General features: G+C 36.2%; 1 protein-coding gene across 1 annotated transcript in view; it reads left to right on the top strand.

Moving 5' to 3' along the window:
* The window catches only part of DDX60 (DExD/H-box helicase 60), a 38,092-nt gene continuing 22,384 nt past the window's right edge, over positions 505–16,212 (top strand). Inside the window, exons 1-15 of the mRNA XM_021394387.1 lie at positions 505–566; positions 2,029–2,427; positions 2,554–2,623; positions 4,149–4,326; positions 4,701–5,042; positions 5,410–5,517; positions 6,542–6,703; positions 7,279–7,437; positions 7,948–8,089; positions 9,208–9,369; positions 10,632–10,734; positions 11,474–11,589; positions 13,750–13,913; positions 14,910–15,162; positions 15,983–16,146. Of these exons, the coding sequence (XP_021250062.1) occupies positions 2,064–2,427; positions 2,554–2,623; positions 4,149–4,326; positions 4,701–5,042; positions 5,410–5,517; positions 6,542–6,703; positions 7,279–7,437; positions 7,948–8,089; positions 9,208–9,369; positions 10,632–10,734; positions 11,474–11,589; positions 13,750–13,913; positions 14,910–15,162; positions 15,983–16,146 (2,487 nt within the window). The 5' untranslated portion in view covers positions 505–566; positions 2,029–2,063. The remainder of the gene's footprint in view (positions 567–2,028; positions 2,428–2,553; positions 2,624–4,148; positions 4,327–4,700; positions 5,043–5,409; positions 5,518–6,541; positions 6,704–7,278; positions 7,438–7,947; positions 8,090–9,207; positions 9,370–10,631; positions 10,735–11,473; positions 11,590–13,749; positions 13,914–14,909; positions 15,163–15,982; positions 16,147–16,212) is intronic.

The following is a 16,212-nucleotide window of genomic DNA, read 5'->3' as shown; positions in this document are numbered from 1 at the left end:
CTTTAAAAGCAGCAGCTGGCTAGTGGTGCAGTGAGAGGTGAGTGGCAGCAGGTACAGTCCTGGCAGGGGCTTTGTTGGAGGCTGTGGATGGGGTCACACATAGGGCTGGGAATAAGGTTACAGGGTTGGGGCTGGGCTTATGGTTTGTTTGGGGCCTGAGAATGGGACTGGGGCTAGGACAGGAGTTTAGTTTTGGGGCAGGGAGTGAGTGCTTAAGCTGGCACTGAGTTTGCGTTAGAGTGCAGTTGGAGCTGGATTTAGGGCTGGATGAAATTGTTAGACAGCACGCACAGGAGCACCATGGATGTGGTAGTGGCAGGGTCTGATCCAGCTGATTTTGTCTGCCCACAACATGGCCCCAGACACTTCAGATGTAATCATGTAGCAAAGTGTTGGAATCTTTTTTCTTTTCTTTTCTTTCTTTTTTTTTTTTTTTTTTTGAGAGGAAATATGACAGTCCATGCATGTTTATATATAGATATAGTTCTGCTTTCTTTGAAAATGTCTGACTTTACATTTTCAGGTATAGAAAGGAGATTGCTGAAGTAATGATAGACAATTTCTAGGTAAGTAACTATCTCAGCTAAGAAAAATATGATTATTCTGAGAACAGTGTTCTCAAGCCTTTGATATAGCCTTTTCATTTTAAATAAGAAAATGGTGAAAAGTATCAGGCTTACTGCTACCTTGACAAAAAGTATGTATGCAGATGCACAAAAGGGGACTGTGTAGCTGTATGTATATAAACAGCTTACATTTAATGAAAATTGGTGTTAAAGTTCAACTTTAAGTTGCATTAAGAATATCGCTATAATATAGCACACTGCTTATGTTATTTTAGAGGTAGATACTACTAAGATGCAGAAAAAAATGTAATTGTTTCATACATATGCATACGTATATACATATATGTACTAACATATGTATGTATGTATAACAAATGTTAGTATATACAGTATATAGTATGTTCACATTTACATGTGTACGTATACCTATATATACACACACAAATTCATGTATACACATACATATGGATATATATATGCACACATATACACGTCTATATATATTTGTTTTCTAGGAATTTAAACTAATGCAAGGTAGAAATCAAGAAGAAAATTTCAGCCTAGTTTTGGTCTGAGTTCATGAAATATGAAAAATGGAGCTTGTGATTTCGTTTCTTTCATTACTTTTTATGAAAAACTCTGAGACTAGAAATTAAGCCAAAAGATGAAATTGTTTTTTTTACGGTTTCAGAAAAATGAAGGACAAATATACCTAATGCATATAAATAGTGCAATGTTGAGTATTGCAGCAAAAATTATTGCATAAGGCTATTACCTGAATGGAAACTAGAGAAAGAAAAGTTTGAAAGAACCAAACTTACGTGGCAGGGAGTATGCAAGCTTATCCCAAGCTGCTTGTTGTTCTATTGTTCTGTAACTCAGAGGAGCAGAATACCATGACCTTGTAATGGGAAGAGTTATCCTGACTCTATATAGTTGTATGCTCATGTGAGATTTGATAATCTTACCACTGACGAAATGAAGAAAAAAAGCTAAAAGAAATGGGACTGATAACGAACCATGATCAACACATCATGCAATGGAAATGTTGTTGGTCTACTTGAGAGTGGAGTAGCAGGTGCAAAGTGTGTACAAGTCACTTGGACCAGGAAACAGGGATCATTCCTTGAAGCATGCTGTATCTCTACATAACCTTATAACCAATATAGGAAATTATGTTTAACCCACACCAAGGATCCTTATATGGAAAGCACAAAACAAATATGTAAAGGTCTTGCTCTCCTTTGGCAAACTTCAGCAATGACAAAAGCTGATATTTTCCATATCCTTCATAAAAATATTTATTGATTTTAAAACAAAAATATGCCTCACAGAGATGATCATAAAATGCTTTCTGATTTTCCTTCAGATGTTCTTCCAGTCTGATTATGAAGTAGATAACTTAGTGGTACAAGCCACAGAGTGTACCATATTTCCTGAACATTCTCTCTTGATTCTTTAGAATTTTTTTTGTGGATACTAGAATCAAGATCTGTAATGGATTCTGCAGAAGGTGATTTCAAGAAGGCTGTTCATGATTATGCAAATGAGAGTGATGGTAGTGATGATAATGATAGCGAGTGTGTTGATAGTGAGAAAATAAACTTCATTGCAACTGAGGAAGACAAACAGAGTGGGAGTGCAAGTGACGGTGATGAGGAGGATGTAACCAGTCACAATGCAGAAGCAGCTGTCGTGCAGATGCTTAAAGAAAAGGAAGACAGGGAAAAAGAAGCTGAAGACCCAGATTATGGTGAAATTCATTATATCTTGACCGCTGATGAAGTGACACAGCAGGAATCACAAAATGAAGGCAGGGATTTCAGAGTTCTCCAGAACAAATTGGATTCCCAAAACCCTGGTAAGGAGCTGCTGTCATTTTAAACTTGGATCTAAATATTTTATTGCTATGTCCTACCTTTTGGCTCTTTTGCAACTAATTGATGGGTTATGGTTCTGTCAATGACCATATCTATGTTTCTTTTAGCAATAAGAGAACATCTTGAATTTCTGAAGAAATTGAAGCTTCACATTTGGTCATCTCTATCAAGAGCGCAGTAAGTACAGTGGAGTTCACTGAGAGAAATAGAGTTAAATGTAATAGAAACACTTTCTTTGAACTTTTTAGACATCGCAGTGTATTATCACAATAGTGTTATTGTCACATATGTTTGTGAAAAACCTGGAGATCTAAGGCATTTTTAGGAATTAATACTTCTCCAAGCAACATGAAAGAAGGTCCTTAATGTAATAGAAAACTTTCTCAAAGATTAGAGATTGTCTGCATGTTTTATGAGCTGACCCACAATTTCAACTATTGCTATTTTGATTTTCCAGTTTTCCATCCCGCTTTTTTGAGCATGTTTCCTCATCTGTTACTTTATTTAATACAATTCTCCTTACAAAATTTTCTGTATCATATATATCTGCTGTGCCTTTTGCACATTTATTCTTCTCATGCATGATCTTTTGCATCTGCAGATTTCTTTCTCTGTTCAGTGCCGAAAAGAATTAGGAGTAGCACAGTCCGTATAGACAATGAAATGTCTTCTCTGCTTCTGGAGCTGACATGTCAATGAGATTAGTATTAATTAAAGGCAGACCATTTAAATGTATGAGGCAGGTTTACATAGCTTTGTTCTTGCTCATTCTATCTGATATCATTCAGGGTCTATACCATTAGGGTATGGATGTTCCCATAATATATAGTAGCATTGTAATCTTACATATTACACTGCATATTACATAGTAATACGTAACAGATAAACATGAAAAAAGAGAACGTTTACTGAAAAGACTCGCCTCTTCATCTGGACCCATGAAAGTTATTTTGCCTCCTTGGACTGTCCTGGGGGAAAAACAAAACTACAAAAAATCAAAACCCCGGACTTTCACAGGTACTGAGAGGGCAGGAGAATGCAGTCAGTTCTAGGGTATATTCAAAAATACTGAGATAGTACCTGTTTGTACTACCATTTTCACAGTGAAGATGATTTGTCTGGCTTAAGGCTTATTAAGACAAATGTTATCAACTTTTGTAAATAGTTGTCTGAAAATTAAAGGGGATATAGAAGTGTTCTTGGCTAGCTGGAGGAATGTGTCATGATTAGATTTATTTTATTAAGGTTTTTTTCTTGACATTGACGTTCCTTGGAGGAGAAGGGAGCTAGTTGTCACTGTTAGTTGTTAATAACCCACTTGCTACTTTTAGCTGGAAGCTATGGCAGGAATACTTTGTTGCCGTGTCTTGGGTAATATTTCTTATAGAGCAAACTTTTGTAGAAGCAAGCATGTACAAGGGGTGCCACGTAAGTTGCAGAAGCTTCAGATGCTGCAAAAGAATTTAAAGTTGTAGAGGAGAGAGTTGCTTACACAATCAATCACAAAAAGAATTCAAGCTCTTTGGAACTAGCCTCAGATCCAAGAAAGATGGTTTTCTATAGATTTAATTCATACATTTAATATTTAGTTGATTTAATTAATGAAAATATTTATTTTAAAAGCTATTATTAAGAAAATTTCTTCCGTCCTGTAACCACAACTTGAGTAACATCATGTACATACTATTTCCTTTTCTTTCAGGTTTGTCAGTCTGTTAAAAGACTATGTTGAGTCTGAATTCTTTGTTATAGATGGGGATTCCTTACTTCTTAAGTTTGTAAATGAGGAAATACAACAGCTAACATTATTTTACCTAATTGAATGCTTTCTGCATGATTTCACTCAAAAAGGAGCAAAATACATCATTGTTTTCTTCAAGGTAATGAATGTGTAACATTTTTTGTTTGCTGTTTATACCACTATACTCTTTCAAAAGCAACTGTTTGATTATAATCGGTTTCAGGAAACTTGAGTATGTCAACAAATAAAAAGATAAGTGGCATTCACCATGACAGAAACCTATAAGGATTTGTATGTCTGAAAATTGTGTTTTATTGAATTTGCTAGACAAGACTAGAGCAAAATGACTAGTAATGTACAGAAGAACCTTAATGATATGTCATATGAAATAACATTACGACACTTCAGAAACTGTAAATAAAATTCAAATATACGCTTGCATAATATTTACATGATCAGAATTTGAATGTGATTAATGTAGCTGAATCATTTCATTGTTTTCATTTTCCACAGGATGCAGAACAGATGTACTTCCCGTATCCTCAGTTTCTTTTCTTACGTACTGCATTAATAGAACATCTGAAGCACAACACGTGCATCACTGTTCATACAGAATTTTCCAATTGTTTTTCATCAGAATGGGAGATTTTTCTCAAGAAATCCTATCCTTATTTCATCATCATATCTGACATAGGACTGACCTCTCTCCAAACCAACTATTTGACTATTTTTATTGCTCATTCATTGTCAAAGAAAATCAATGTTGTACTTGCTTCAGGACAGGAATATGATACTCTTAGAGTTTATGGATATCATCTTCAGAGTATGTGGAAACACAGAATCTTTTTTCAAAGGGTAAATGAAGCAACTTCCTTGTTGGTTTGCAAATAAGGGTGCTAGGTCTACCTAAAGGATTTTATTAAAATATCTCAGTATGAATATTATATTCTATATTTTAAAATTATAAAGCACTGATATATGGCTCATCTAATTATCTTGAAAGTCAGAAGAGGAATATTATCTTAACAGACTTTTAATATGTCTGAGAAGACTAATATTTAGTTGAGGGATGAAGTGTTTAAAGGATTTATTTTGAATAAGTATTTCTTGGATGGTGAGCTTCTATGTGTATATGAATGTATTCTGTTTGTGTGGCTATAGTAGTCCCTGATGCATTGTATCAGCTGACTTTTGCACATTGTTTGCCTTCTGCACTTCTTAGTATGAAAAAGATCTGCAGTGTGCCTGTGGAGCCATAGTCAGGTACAAAGAACAGTCCCTGTACCTGTATGAACATCTCAAGCTGAGCCTGAAAAGCATACAAAATGAGGTAATTTGACTTTCATCCTTTTTGTTTTCTCCTCAGGTTGACTGTCTTGCTCCATTCCTTTAAATGAAATTCTCTCCTGGCCAGAATGGGGGGCTCTCTTATTCTGAAGTGATACCCTGAGGATAGGAAGGTCCTCTCTGTGTCCCCTCTTCTTCACAGTGGCTCGAAGTTGTCTCTTCCTTTATGGTTCACCAAAGAAGGATGCTTCAGCTGGAGGTTCATTGGGTGGATCCTGCTTGTGGGATGTTTCCACTGTGGCAACTACTTTTGTTTTGTAGAAGATGGGAACTAGCTCATTCTTTTAATATTAAAAAAAAAGAAAAAAAACATTCTTATGGAATGATTATTGCTTTTAGTGCATAATACACCTTTGCCTTTTTCCTTACCATTTTATGACTCTGTTTCTGCTCCTGTTGAGAGCAACAGCAAGGCTTTCTTGGGCTTTAAAGGGAATGGAACTGAGTCCTGCAAGCTGAATTTTAAGTATAGAAAAAAAATGTTGTTTCTTGCAAAGCATTTTAAATTCAGTAGGAGGAACGCAGCTGCCTGCCTGCTGCTGCTATTTCATTTTATTATAATCATTTTTCCTGAGGCCAGCTCCTGATACTCCAGGAGAAGGAAAGCACTGGGTCACAGGGAGGGCAGGCATCTGCTCTCTGTCTGCAGGAGGCTGCAGGGGATGCCCTAGGGGCCGCAAGGTAGAGCCCTATAACCAGGGCCTGTCCTTCATCCCAGCCAGGAGCCAGGCAGCTGGAGACACTGGGGGAGCTCCAACCCTGGCCCTGGGGGCTGAAATGGTGTCCTGGGCCATGGGTAGGGTTGAGGGAGACCTAGGAGCAGGCAGGAAGTACCAGAGCTGTTGATGTCCTCGTGGAGATGACAAAAGAGGCTATTTTGACCAGTGATTGTGCACACTTTTCCTCTGTAGTTTTCATATAGTTTTTCATGTAGCTTTTCATCTGTGATGGAACTCTGTAAAAGATAATAATTGTCCTTTTTTTTTTTTGGTAATTTGTGACTGCAGGTTTACCAGACTGTCCTTCTGCTGAAAAAGCTGTGGCCTGAAGGATCTGACATTCGTAGTGTAATCTGTGTCCTTACTTGCGCAGTGGGATTAAAAATGTACAGTGACGTGCTGGAAAATGCACATACTTCCTTGGGAGCAAAACCAGAGCAATCAGACAGAGTAAGAATCTTTAAAATATCTTTTCAGCACAGTGACTAAAAACATGTTGCTAACAGGAGAGATACCTTTTCCAGATGCCATGAAGACATGGCCATCTAATTCCTTCTGCTTGCAACTAGGAGGAGTCTGGTTGAGACAATTAGTAGGGCTACAGCTTCTCCAAAGGAGCAAGATCTATCCATGGGTATTACTGTGCCCCATGCAACAGTGGCTATTCCAAGGGAAAGTTATACCTTCAGAGTGATTACTTCCATGGGATGTTTTACTGTAGAATGTTACTCAGCTCGTTGTTTCTCTTTACCTTACATCCAGTAGCCTTTATAGGAGAATACACTTTTCCTCCATTAAGCAAGGCATTTCAGGAGAAAGGTTTCCTTCTACATCCAAAGAGTCATGGCATCACTTTTGTGACCATACTAGAAGCTTTGTTTTTTAACACAGAAGAAGAACATCAGTAATATTGTGGAGAGATGTTCAGTGGACTAAAGGATACTTACTTCAATATCCCTGAACTACTAGTGATTAGCACAGATGGATTATTGTGTTCAGCTTTATTTTCCATCATCTCTCAACAGGAAAGAAGTAAACCACTATCTCCAGAAGAAGCCACTGACCTCTGTAGAATGCAATGTCTTGCAATGGTTTTTCTTCTTCACATGCCTCTTTCACAGAGAGCTCAGATTAGGATCATGGAATCCTGCTGGACTAAACAAGTTTTACCCTTAGTAAAAATGGTACGTGCACAACTGTCTTACTTCTCCTGTCATCTGGTGCATTTACCATTTTGGTTTTCAGTTCTCTTGGTAAGTTGTTTTAATAGTCTGATGAGATCAAAGAATTTAGTTTAACCACAAGAAAGAAATCTTATCTGGTTCAGAGGTCTTGTAAGCTACAAATCATTGGGGCTAAGAGAGTGTTTGGGGTAATATCTCAGTGTAGTGGACCTGTGAATGGGCATATGCTGTTGGCCAGTCCTAGTGTTAGAATACTGGACTTGATGGACTCTTTGGCCTCAGCCAGTATGGGAAGTCTGATGGCCAACCTTTGTATTATTGTGAAAGAGAGCTGCGAAGGCAGTTATCTAGAACTGTGCTACTAAAATGTTTCCTGATTACAGAGAAGTAACATAACAACATGTTGATTTTCATGCCAACACAACCTGTAGTAATTATTTCAGAGATGCTTTGATCCCTCCTCATGAAATGGTGTTCTACAACAATTAACCGATTGCTCTATCTTAACAGCAACAGCTGTGTGCACATTTTGTTCTGAAACAGCTAAGTGATACAAGTGATTGGAAACTGGATTTAACTTATCTACCTGACTTAAATGATGATTCACTGCTCAGAAATCTTGCACATTACTATGAGATCGAATACTCTGCAGGTATTCATCTTTGTTAAAGTTTTCTTTGTGCATTTCTAACTTTATTAAGCTGCAGAACACAAATGAAAGTGCTTTTACAAGCATAGATCGTAATTTTTAAATTATCTGCATGATAATGGATACATTTTATGGATCAATAGGGAAACTTTTTTTTCATAGCCAAATCTATTGCATGCAATTGTCTCACCAGAAGTCATTCAGAATGCCTCCCCATGTTGTATCTTCGATGTACTTACTGAAAGGAAGCATAAGGGTTCTGGTCTATTGGGTATTCTTCACTATTGTTTTAAAGGCAGTTTTCTATTCTGAAATCGTAGTGCAACATAGTCAGAATGGAAACTAGATTATATCCATACTGTCACTGTGAAATCAGAAATATTTTTTATCTTGTGATGAGATTAGTTCAGACAAAATCTGATATTATCTCGTACACACATAAATTTGGGAGCTGAAACTTTAAGAACATCATTGTATGTGTTAAGATTCCAAAAAATGTTCATAAAAACTGACAGAGCAAGAAAGTATGAAAAATGTTTTTTACCTAAATTTATTTCACAGTAATTCTATTTACCTGATATCTTCTGTAATGAGCACTGTCAGTCAGTTTGTCGGACAGTAAAATTGAACTTTTTCTTTATGTATCAGGTCATAAGATGTTCTGCATGCACCTCAATAAAGCAAAGGTAGAGCATTTCTAAAGGAAATCTGAATTAGGAATATATGACTCCTATTATTTATTGGGAGCTAAAAATAAAATTCTGAATTAAAGATCCGACCCTGCAGGAGGCGAAAGAAAGAGAAACTCTTATTTTGCTGTGGTATTTATGGCCTCCCACAAACAGTCTAAATCTGGTGTTCTGTACAGAATACATTTTCTCAGCATATTTATTTATATCCTGTCCTATTAAAAACTGATGATGTGTGACATCTGGTCTTCATTTGCTCCAATTTCCAAAGACCTTGGATAGGATTGAACTCTTTGTGCCTGATGCTGTACAGGTAAATCAGATGGATAAGTATGTTCTGTTTAAGGAAACTACAGTTGTGATGCTCCTAATGTCTTTCTTCTTTCCTTCTTTCTTTCTATTCTTTTCTTTATTTTTTTTCCTCCTGTTCAGGATTAGAGTTCCAAAAGGAACTGGGGAAAGAAATGGATAAAGAATACCAGTTTTTATGGGACACTGTAACCAAACTAACTGTGAAATATGATTTTGGAGATGCTTTCCCAATACGAAATACAACTCAACTATTTATTGATCATCAGCAGACATCATTTAGAGGTACTGAGAAGTCCACAAATTAAACAGAAACACAACCTTCATTACTGTCACTGCAAGTTCTGGAAGTTCTGGAAGCAAGATCTTATTTTATCCTGATGACAAATCTAATCTATGCTTGATGGATCCTGTCCTCTTTCCTTTCATCCCACTAGCAAAACTAGCAGATTTCACCCTTATGGCTGAAATTCTGACTCCGCTACAGACAGAACAAGTATTGTTACTGACTTCTCAACTGATTACTTTTAGTTCCAATGTTTGCTAGCCCAAATCTTTTGCATGAATTGTAAAACACATTATGACTAGTGTAATACATACAATAGTAAAAGATATAATGATTAATCATAATTAATTAAATGGTCATGCACTTATTATTCTGCTGTAAAACTGTCTCCAGAGGAATTCCTTGTACATGTTAGCATACGGTTATGCAGGTAATTAGCAGATATGGGAGGAGAAAATTCAGTGAAATAAAGATTTGTCTCCCTAAGGCAGTGGAATGTCTAGCCATCAGTGTATGTCACACTGCTATCCTTGAAAGTTCTAGAAATGTGAACTTACCTTTGTCTTAAGTAACGCTATCACACTTTCTAGTAGCCTGTAGTTGGGAAAGTGCATACTTGGCTCACAGATGGCTTGTATTTACAGACCTGTTCAGAATATCCAGAAGGAGTAGGCAGATATTTTTGCCTGTTTTCTCACATTTCTGAAGAACCATTTTTATTGTCTGGAAATCTTTGTGTAAAACATGAAACTGTATAGATCTTAAGAAGGGACAGTTTGCAAGAAATTCATTAGATGAGAGCATAATTCTACTTAGGTTAATGGACGTTTTTCAGCTAATTTCAATGGATGTCAAGTGGGAAAAGTGCCCTTTAGTGGCCAAAAACAACAGTTTTCATCATTACCTTTACTCATTAAGGTATATTCTAGGACAGCACTTGTACTGCCTATTTCTGTAGTGGTGCGGGAAAGTAGATGCCTGTGAGATGTGGTGGGTTGTAGCATTCAAAACAGTAGTGTAGGAGTCTAAAATAGATTATAAGACTACCTAATCAGAAGCAGTCATATCTGCTTTTTTCCCCTTCTTCCTGTGCTTGAGAAGGAAAAGAAACAGGGGAACTAGTGAACCGCTGCTTACTTTTTGTATGTTTTGCTTTCTGGAATTTCATTTTTAGTGTATCTTGACAGAATGTTAAAGATATGATATGAAATTGTATATATTTTTAATCAAGCTCTATTCATTCTCTTTTTATTTTATAAAGTCTGTGAAGAAAAAATTCCTGATATAGGACTAATCCCATTAAAGTCTGATCTTGTTGAAGAATATGCTGGAGATGTTTTGAAAGACCTACCTGTTTTAGAAAGGTATGTATATGAATTTTTATTGTAATGTAATGAGATTGTATGGGCTTATTTCCCATTCCCCTGCACCGTACACCCATACTATGTTCAATTTGTGCAAGTTTAGAAACGCTTTTGCTGTGACTAGGGAAGACTTATAAGCACTAGGGTAAATATTAACAGAAGGTTCAGAACAAGAATGAGTAAGATTCTGTCTTCTTATTTTCTCATCAGTTTTTTTTTTTTTTACATTAGTCCTTGAAGATTCTTATTCTACATTCTTAAACATTTTTTTTTTCGACATGCAAATAGTATTTGAAAGGTCTCATCCTAAATTGCAAAGCTCGGATTGATTTCAGGAACAGAAAAATATGGAATAACAGTAGTGAATAGAAGTTAAGAGCAGATTATCCTTTACATTTGCCATGCTGTTCTATTTATGAAGGTGGGTTGTGTACTGCACAATGATTATTTTTAGCCAGTTTGGGAAAACAGATGTATTTCTGTGAGTTACATAGTTACACTGTATTTTGATTTAACTGTAAGAAACTAAGTGGAAAAAAGCAGTTTTAATTTGTTATTAAATCTTTCTGAAAAACTGAGACTATCTGCACAAACTGTCTGTAGTAGAATTAAGCCCTATACTGTTTGTCTGCTGCTGTAAAATTGTTTTGATAAATATCCAGTTTTTTCAATATGTTTTGAATATTTCATTAGAGATGCCAGACAACCATTTTATTTTCTGCTCTGTTTAATGTTTCAGCAATGATCCTACAATTACTTCACTCATTAAATACAAAGAATTTGATGAGCTTCGTCACTGGCATTCTGGCAGACCACTGACCGAGGAATATGAACGAGTACCGTGCAATGCTGATGGTAAGAAATGCTAACAAAACCCATTTGTTTGTCTGAGCTAGAAAAACACTGTGAAGATTATCATTGTTTTAAAGGAGGACTTCTCATTTCATAAAATGTTTGCAGCTATATAAATACTTGCCAAAGTAGTACTGCAATAGCTGAATTATACTTAAACTGATGAGCTTGTGCAGTATTTGTATGCATTGTATGTTATATATTATTTTAATAGCTCTAACGAGTATGATGGAGCTCTCCTCAGGTGTTCATGATACATTCGCTTGTGTTTGCAAAATGCTTCTCAGATTTATATAAACAAACTTTACGTACATGTGCAATTTAATGTTTGAATCTATAGTTTGGATAATGCTTACTATGCAAATTCATATATGCACAAAATCAGCGTTAGTGTTTACAGTGCACATGCATAGCCAATCATATCTTTTGAGAACATAAAATAAGTAAAAGAAGTAAACAAAAGTTATTTGTATCTTAATTATTAATGTTACACATTATAGTTTCCTCTAAGTTTTTGCACCTTGAAATACTTTCTGATGGGACAGTTTCTGCATCCTTCTTTACACCGTGGTTCCAAGAAGAAATTTAGAGAGCAGTCACTTCGAGAATAACCTGCAGAAGAGTAACTAGGGCATCCTCCATAATGTTGGAGTTGGAAGTTTATGTCTACTTCTGCTGAAGTCCTTTCTCTTCCAAGTTTTGTATTAGTCCTCTGAACACAGGCTTGTATCATCTCAGTCTTGTGTAAAACAGAAAGATCTTCTGAGACAGATCTTCACATTCGGAAGCTAACTTGTTTTTTTTTAGGCAGAGAGAAATATCCTGTGCAATTCTGCAGGCTTGGGTAGAGTGGCTGGAGAGTTGTGCAGAGGAAAAATATATGAGGGTATCAGTTAACAGCTGGTTGAACACGAACCAGCAGCGTGCCCAGGTGGCTGTGAAGGCCAATAGCATCCTGGCTTGCATCAGAAATAGTGTAGTTGGCAGGAGCAGGGAGATGATCGTCCCTCTGTACTTGGCACTGGTGAGTCTGCGCCTTGAATGCTATGTTCAGTTTTGGGCCCCTCACTGGATGAAAGACAGTGAGGCCCTGGAGCATGTTCAGAGAAGGGCAACAGAGCTGTAAATGGTCTGGAGCACAGGCCTTAAGAGGAGTGGCTGAGAGAGCTGGGATTTTTTCTTCTGGAGAAGAGGAGGCTCAGGGGAGACCTTATCACTCTCTACAATTACCCGAAGGAAGGTTGTGGCGAGGTGGGGATCAGCCTCTTCTCCCAGGTAACTAGTGATAGCATGAGAAGGAAGGGCCTCACGTTGTGCCAGAAGAGGTTCAGGTTGCATGATCTTAGAGGTCTATTCCAACCTTAATGATTCAATATTTCAGTGAAATACTTGAAGGAGGCCTACAGAAAAGCTGGGGAGGGACTTTTTATAAGGGTGGGTAGCAACAGGACAAGGGGAAGTGGGTTTAGACTGGAAGAGGATAGATTCAGACTAGATATTAGGAAGAAATTGTTTACTGTGAGGGTGGTGAAACACTGGAACAGGTTGCCCAGTGAGGCTGTGAGTGCCCCTTCCTTGGAAGCATTCAAGGCCAGTCTGGATGGGGTTGTGAGCAACCTGGTTTAGTGGGAGGTGTCCCTGTCTATAGCAGGGGGGTTGGAACTAGATGATCTTAAAGGTCTCTTCCAACCCATTCTGTGATTCTGTGACTTGAGTATGGAAATATTTATGTGCTCAGTATTAGACAGCAAAAGTTTTCTTCCAGCAGCATTATTTATTTATGTTCTGATGAGAGAGTCTTGCTTTCACTGAGAAGAGGTCTCTTTCTGACTATTTAATTGCCTTTTGAAAATGCCTTCTTACTTTCTGTGACTGTGTTGCTCAAACAGTTATAATTTATTTCCTGCTTATTAAGTTTTCCAGTAATTATCGATGTGTGCCTAAAGTTGTCTGAATTTGAGTCTGACTTACCTCTCAGATAACTGAAAGTGCTGCTGAATTTCCACGAGTCTTAGCAGCAAGCCTCTCTTGATATGTGATTTTGTCTCCTAGTCAAAAAAGAATTTTTGCTAAATGTATCTATTGCTCAGTTATATTTTCTTGGAAATTGTTTAGACTGGAATTCTGTTTGTGTATTTTTGAATCAATTATACTTATTTGCAGCAAAATCCAAGGATGCATTTGAAAGAAAACAAATTCAGAAGTTTCAGACTTTTTATCGTTTATATGGAAGCACTTTGGAAGGTAGCAATTCAAAGTTTATTGTACGCCAAAATGATGTTCCAGGGAATGTTAATACTGCTGTCAAAAAGACTAAACAAATACACGTGAGTATATACAAATTGCTCTTTCCGAATCTACTTCATATTATCCAAAAAAAGAGCATTTATACTATATGAATTTCAGAAAAGACATTTTATACTTTGAATGCATAATAGTTCTCAGTTGAAGAAATCTGATTATTTTGTACTACAAATTGAATTGGCTAATTGGCAAAAATATTTTTTGTTCCTGGTTGGGAATATTGATGAATAATTATATTTAAAAAGGCACAAATAAATAAAAAATGAAACAAATATCAAGTTTGTAAAGGGTAGTGGTTTTTGTCTCATGGGTGGTAATAGAACGTGGAATGAAGGAAATGAGTTCATCAATTTAATTTTACTTTAAGAAAGTAGTGAGAAATACTGTAAAATCCATTATTTGGTTGTTTATTTTCCCACATAGTTTGGAAATACTCACCATGAAAGGTCCTGTAAATATTGCTACTAATTCTATCTATGAACATTTTCAGACATCACAGGGTATGTATTTGCACACTAATGAACAGGACTGAGTAATAGTAATTCGAGTAATATTTCATAACAGACCGTACTGTTATAGATTGTGGCCTGTTGAATCACTTGTAAGCCATATATAGAATATATATATATATATATATAATAATTTTGTTAAAGTAAGATAAAACTCTTAATTTTATTTAATATATTTAAAAAATCTTGTTACTAGCATCACTGTTAACTATGGATAAAAAATCTCAGATATCTGCTATTTAATTTTTCTGTGTTTATGTGCTTTTATACTATTCATGATGAAACTTTTTATTGACTTCTAAAGTAAAGATTAGGTAACCTTTTGAGCAGCATGTTGGGATTCAGAAATACTGTCTCCTTCAGAATCAAGTAATAATTTAAAGAATTCTCAGTTGACAATGTACCACAAAGGTGAATTGAAAAGTATAATGTATCTTGAGTTTATAGATTAGTTTCTTTCAGATGATGCTTGGACATAATTGTGGTTAATTTTGAAATTTTATTTGATAGAAAAGCAAAGCGGAAATAATCGCAGAGGAAAACAACAGGCGACTAAAAGCTAAAGAAGAAAAGAAAGAACAGGAGCAATGGAAAACCTTGCAGATATCAACAGAAAAGGAAATAAAAGCAAATCTGACCATTGGAATAAATAAATTGGAAAAGTTTCTCAAGACAGTTAAAAGTAGATCTGTGAAATTTAGCATAGAAATGTCAGGATTGTCAGCCTGTGTAGAAGCATGGAAAAAACACTGCAGAAAACAAGGTATGATAGTCAAATGCATTCAGTTTTCAACTTGCACTCACTTTAACCAAGAAAGTGAGTGCTTTTGGACTTTCTCAGTAGGAATAAAGGCATGTAAATACAAACCTGTTCTGGGAGCACTAATGGTGCTTTTCACTATTAACAGGCATTGGTCCCCATTTGCAATTTCAAGATGCCTTGAAGGAGAGATAAGGAATCAATTGAAAGTAGATTTTAGCTATTTTTCTGTTTTGCCTTGTAAACATTGCATACATAGATAATTTATTTTGTTGTATATATCTTTAATGAGTATGTATTATGCACAATACAGTATGGCTATATTGAGGTGAATTGTTAACTAGCTGAGTTAACTCACAATCTGAATAATGCTGATTATCACAGAAATCCATGCCACTGTCATTAGTTGTCTCCAGTTTCACTAGAATCAACTTATCCATTTTATACTTTTGGTTGAGAGGATCCAAACACACTGCTGGAAATATGCTGGGGAGACCTGTAAACATTAGAGTGAAATACGTATCTAGTAGGATTGAGTAACAAGCCTGAGTCAATGAAGTGAAATGGGGAAGTTCCATTATCAAATACATATGAGAAGTGCAACTTCCTTTAATAGCTGAGTTAGAATTGTTTGGATGCTTGGTGTTCAGTGATAGAGGTTGCTAGAATGTGAGTTATGTTCTGGTTGTCTTAAATTTAAATGCATTTTTAAGTTGCCATAAATGTGGCTGGATGGATAAGGTCTGTTTTAAAAATACCTAATATAAGAAGGCTCCCAGTGATACAAATGACTATCAAATAACTGTCAAGCTTTTTTTGAAAGGAAGCAAATCTAACGATTTAAGTGGTGCTGTCCAAGTCATGAGGAGAATTCATATACTCCTTGAAAAATATCAAGATCTTTTGGAGAAATCACATTTACGGAAGCTGAGCCAATATCTACAACTTCTTGGATTTGAGAATTTGGCATGCACTCTGTCTGGCCAGGTAACTTTATAGACTTCATATAACTTTATGTGATTTTCTGACCTTCTGCTGGAGCAGGTCCAAAGA

Source organism: Numida meleagris, chromosome 4 (genome assembly GCF_002078875.1).
Source record: "Numida meleagris isolate 19003 breed g44 Domestic line chromosome 4, NumMel1.0, whole genome shotgun sequence".
NCBI lineage: Eukaryota > Metazoa > Chordata > Aves > Galliformes > Numididae > Numida > Numida meleagris.
The sequence above is the reverse complement of the archived record's forward strand: the minus strand, read 5'-3'. Positions and strand labels throughout refer to the sequence as shown.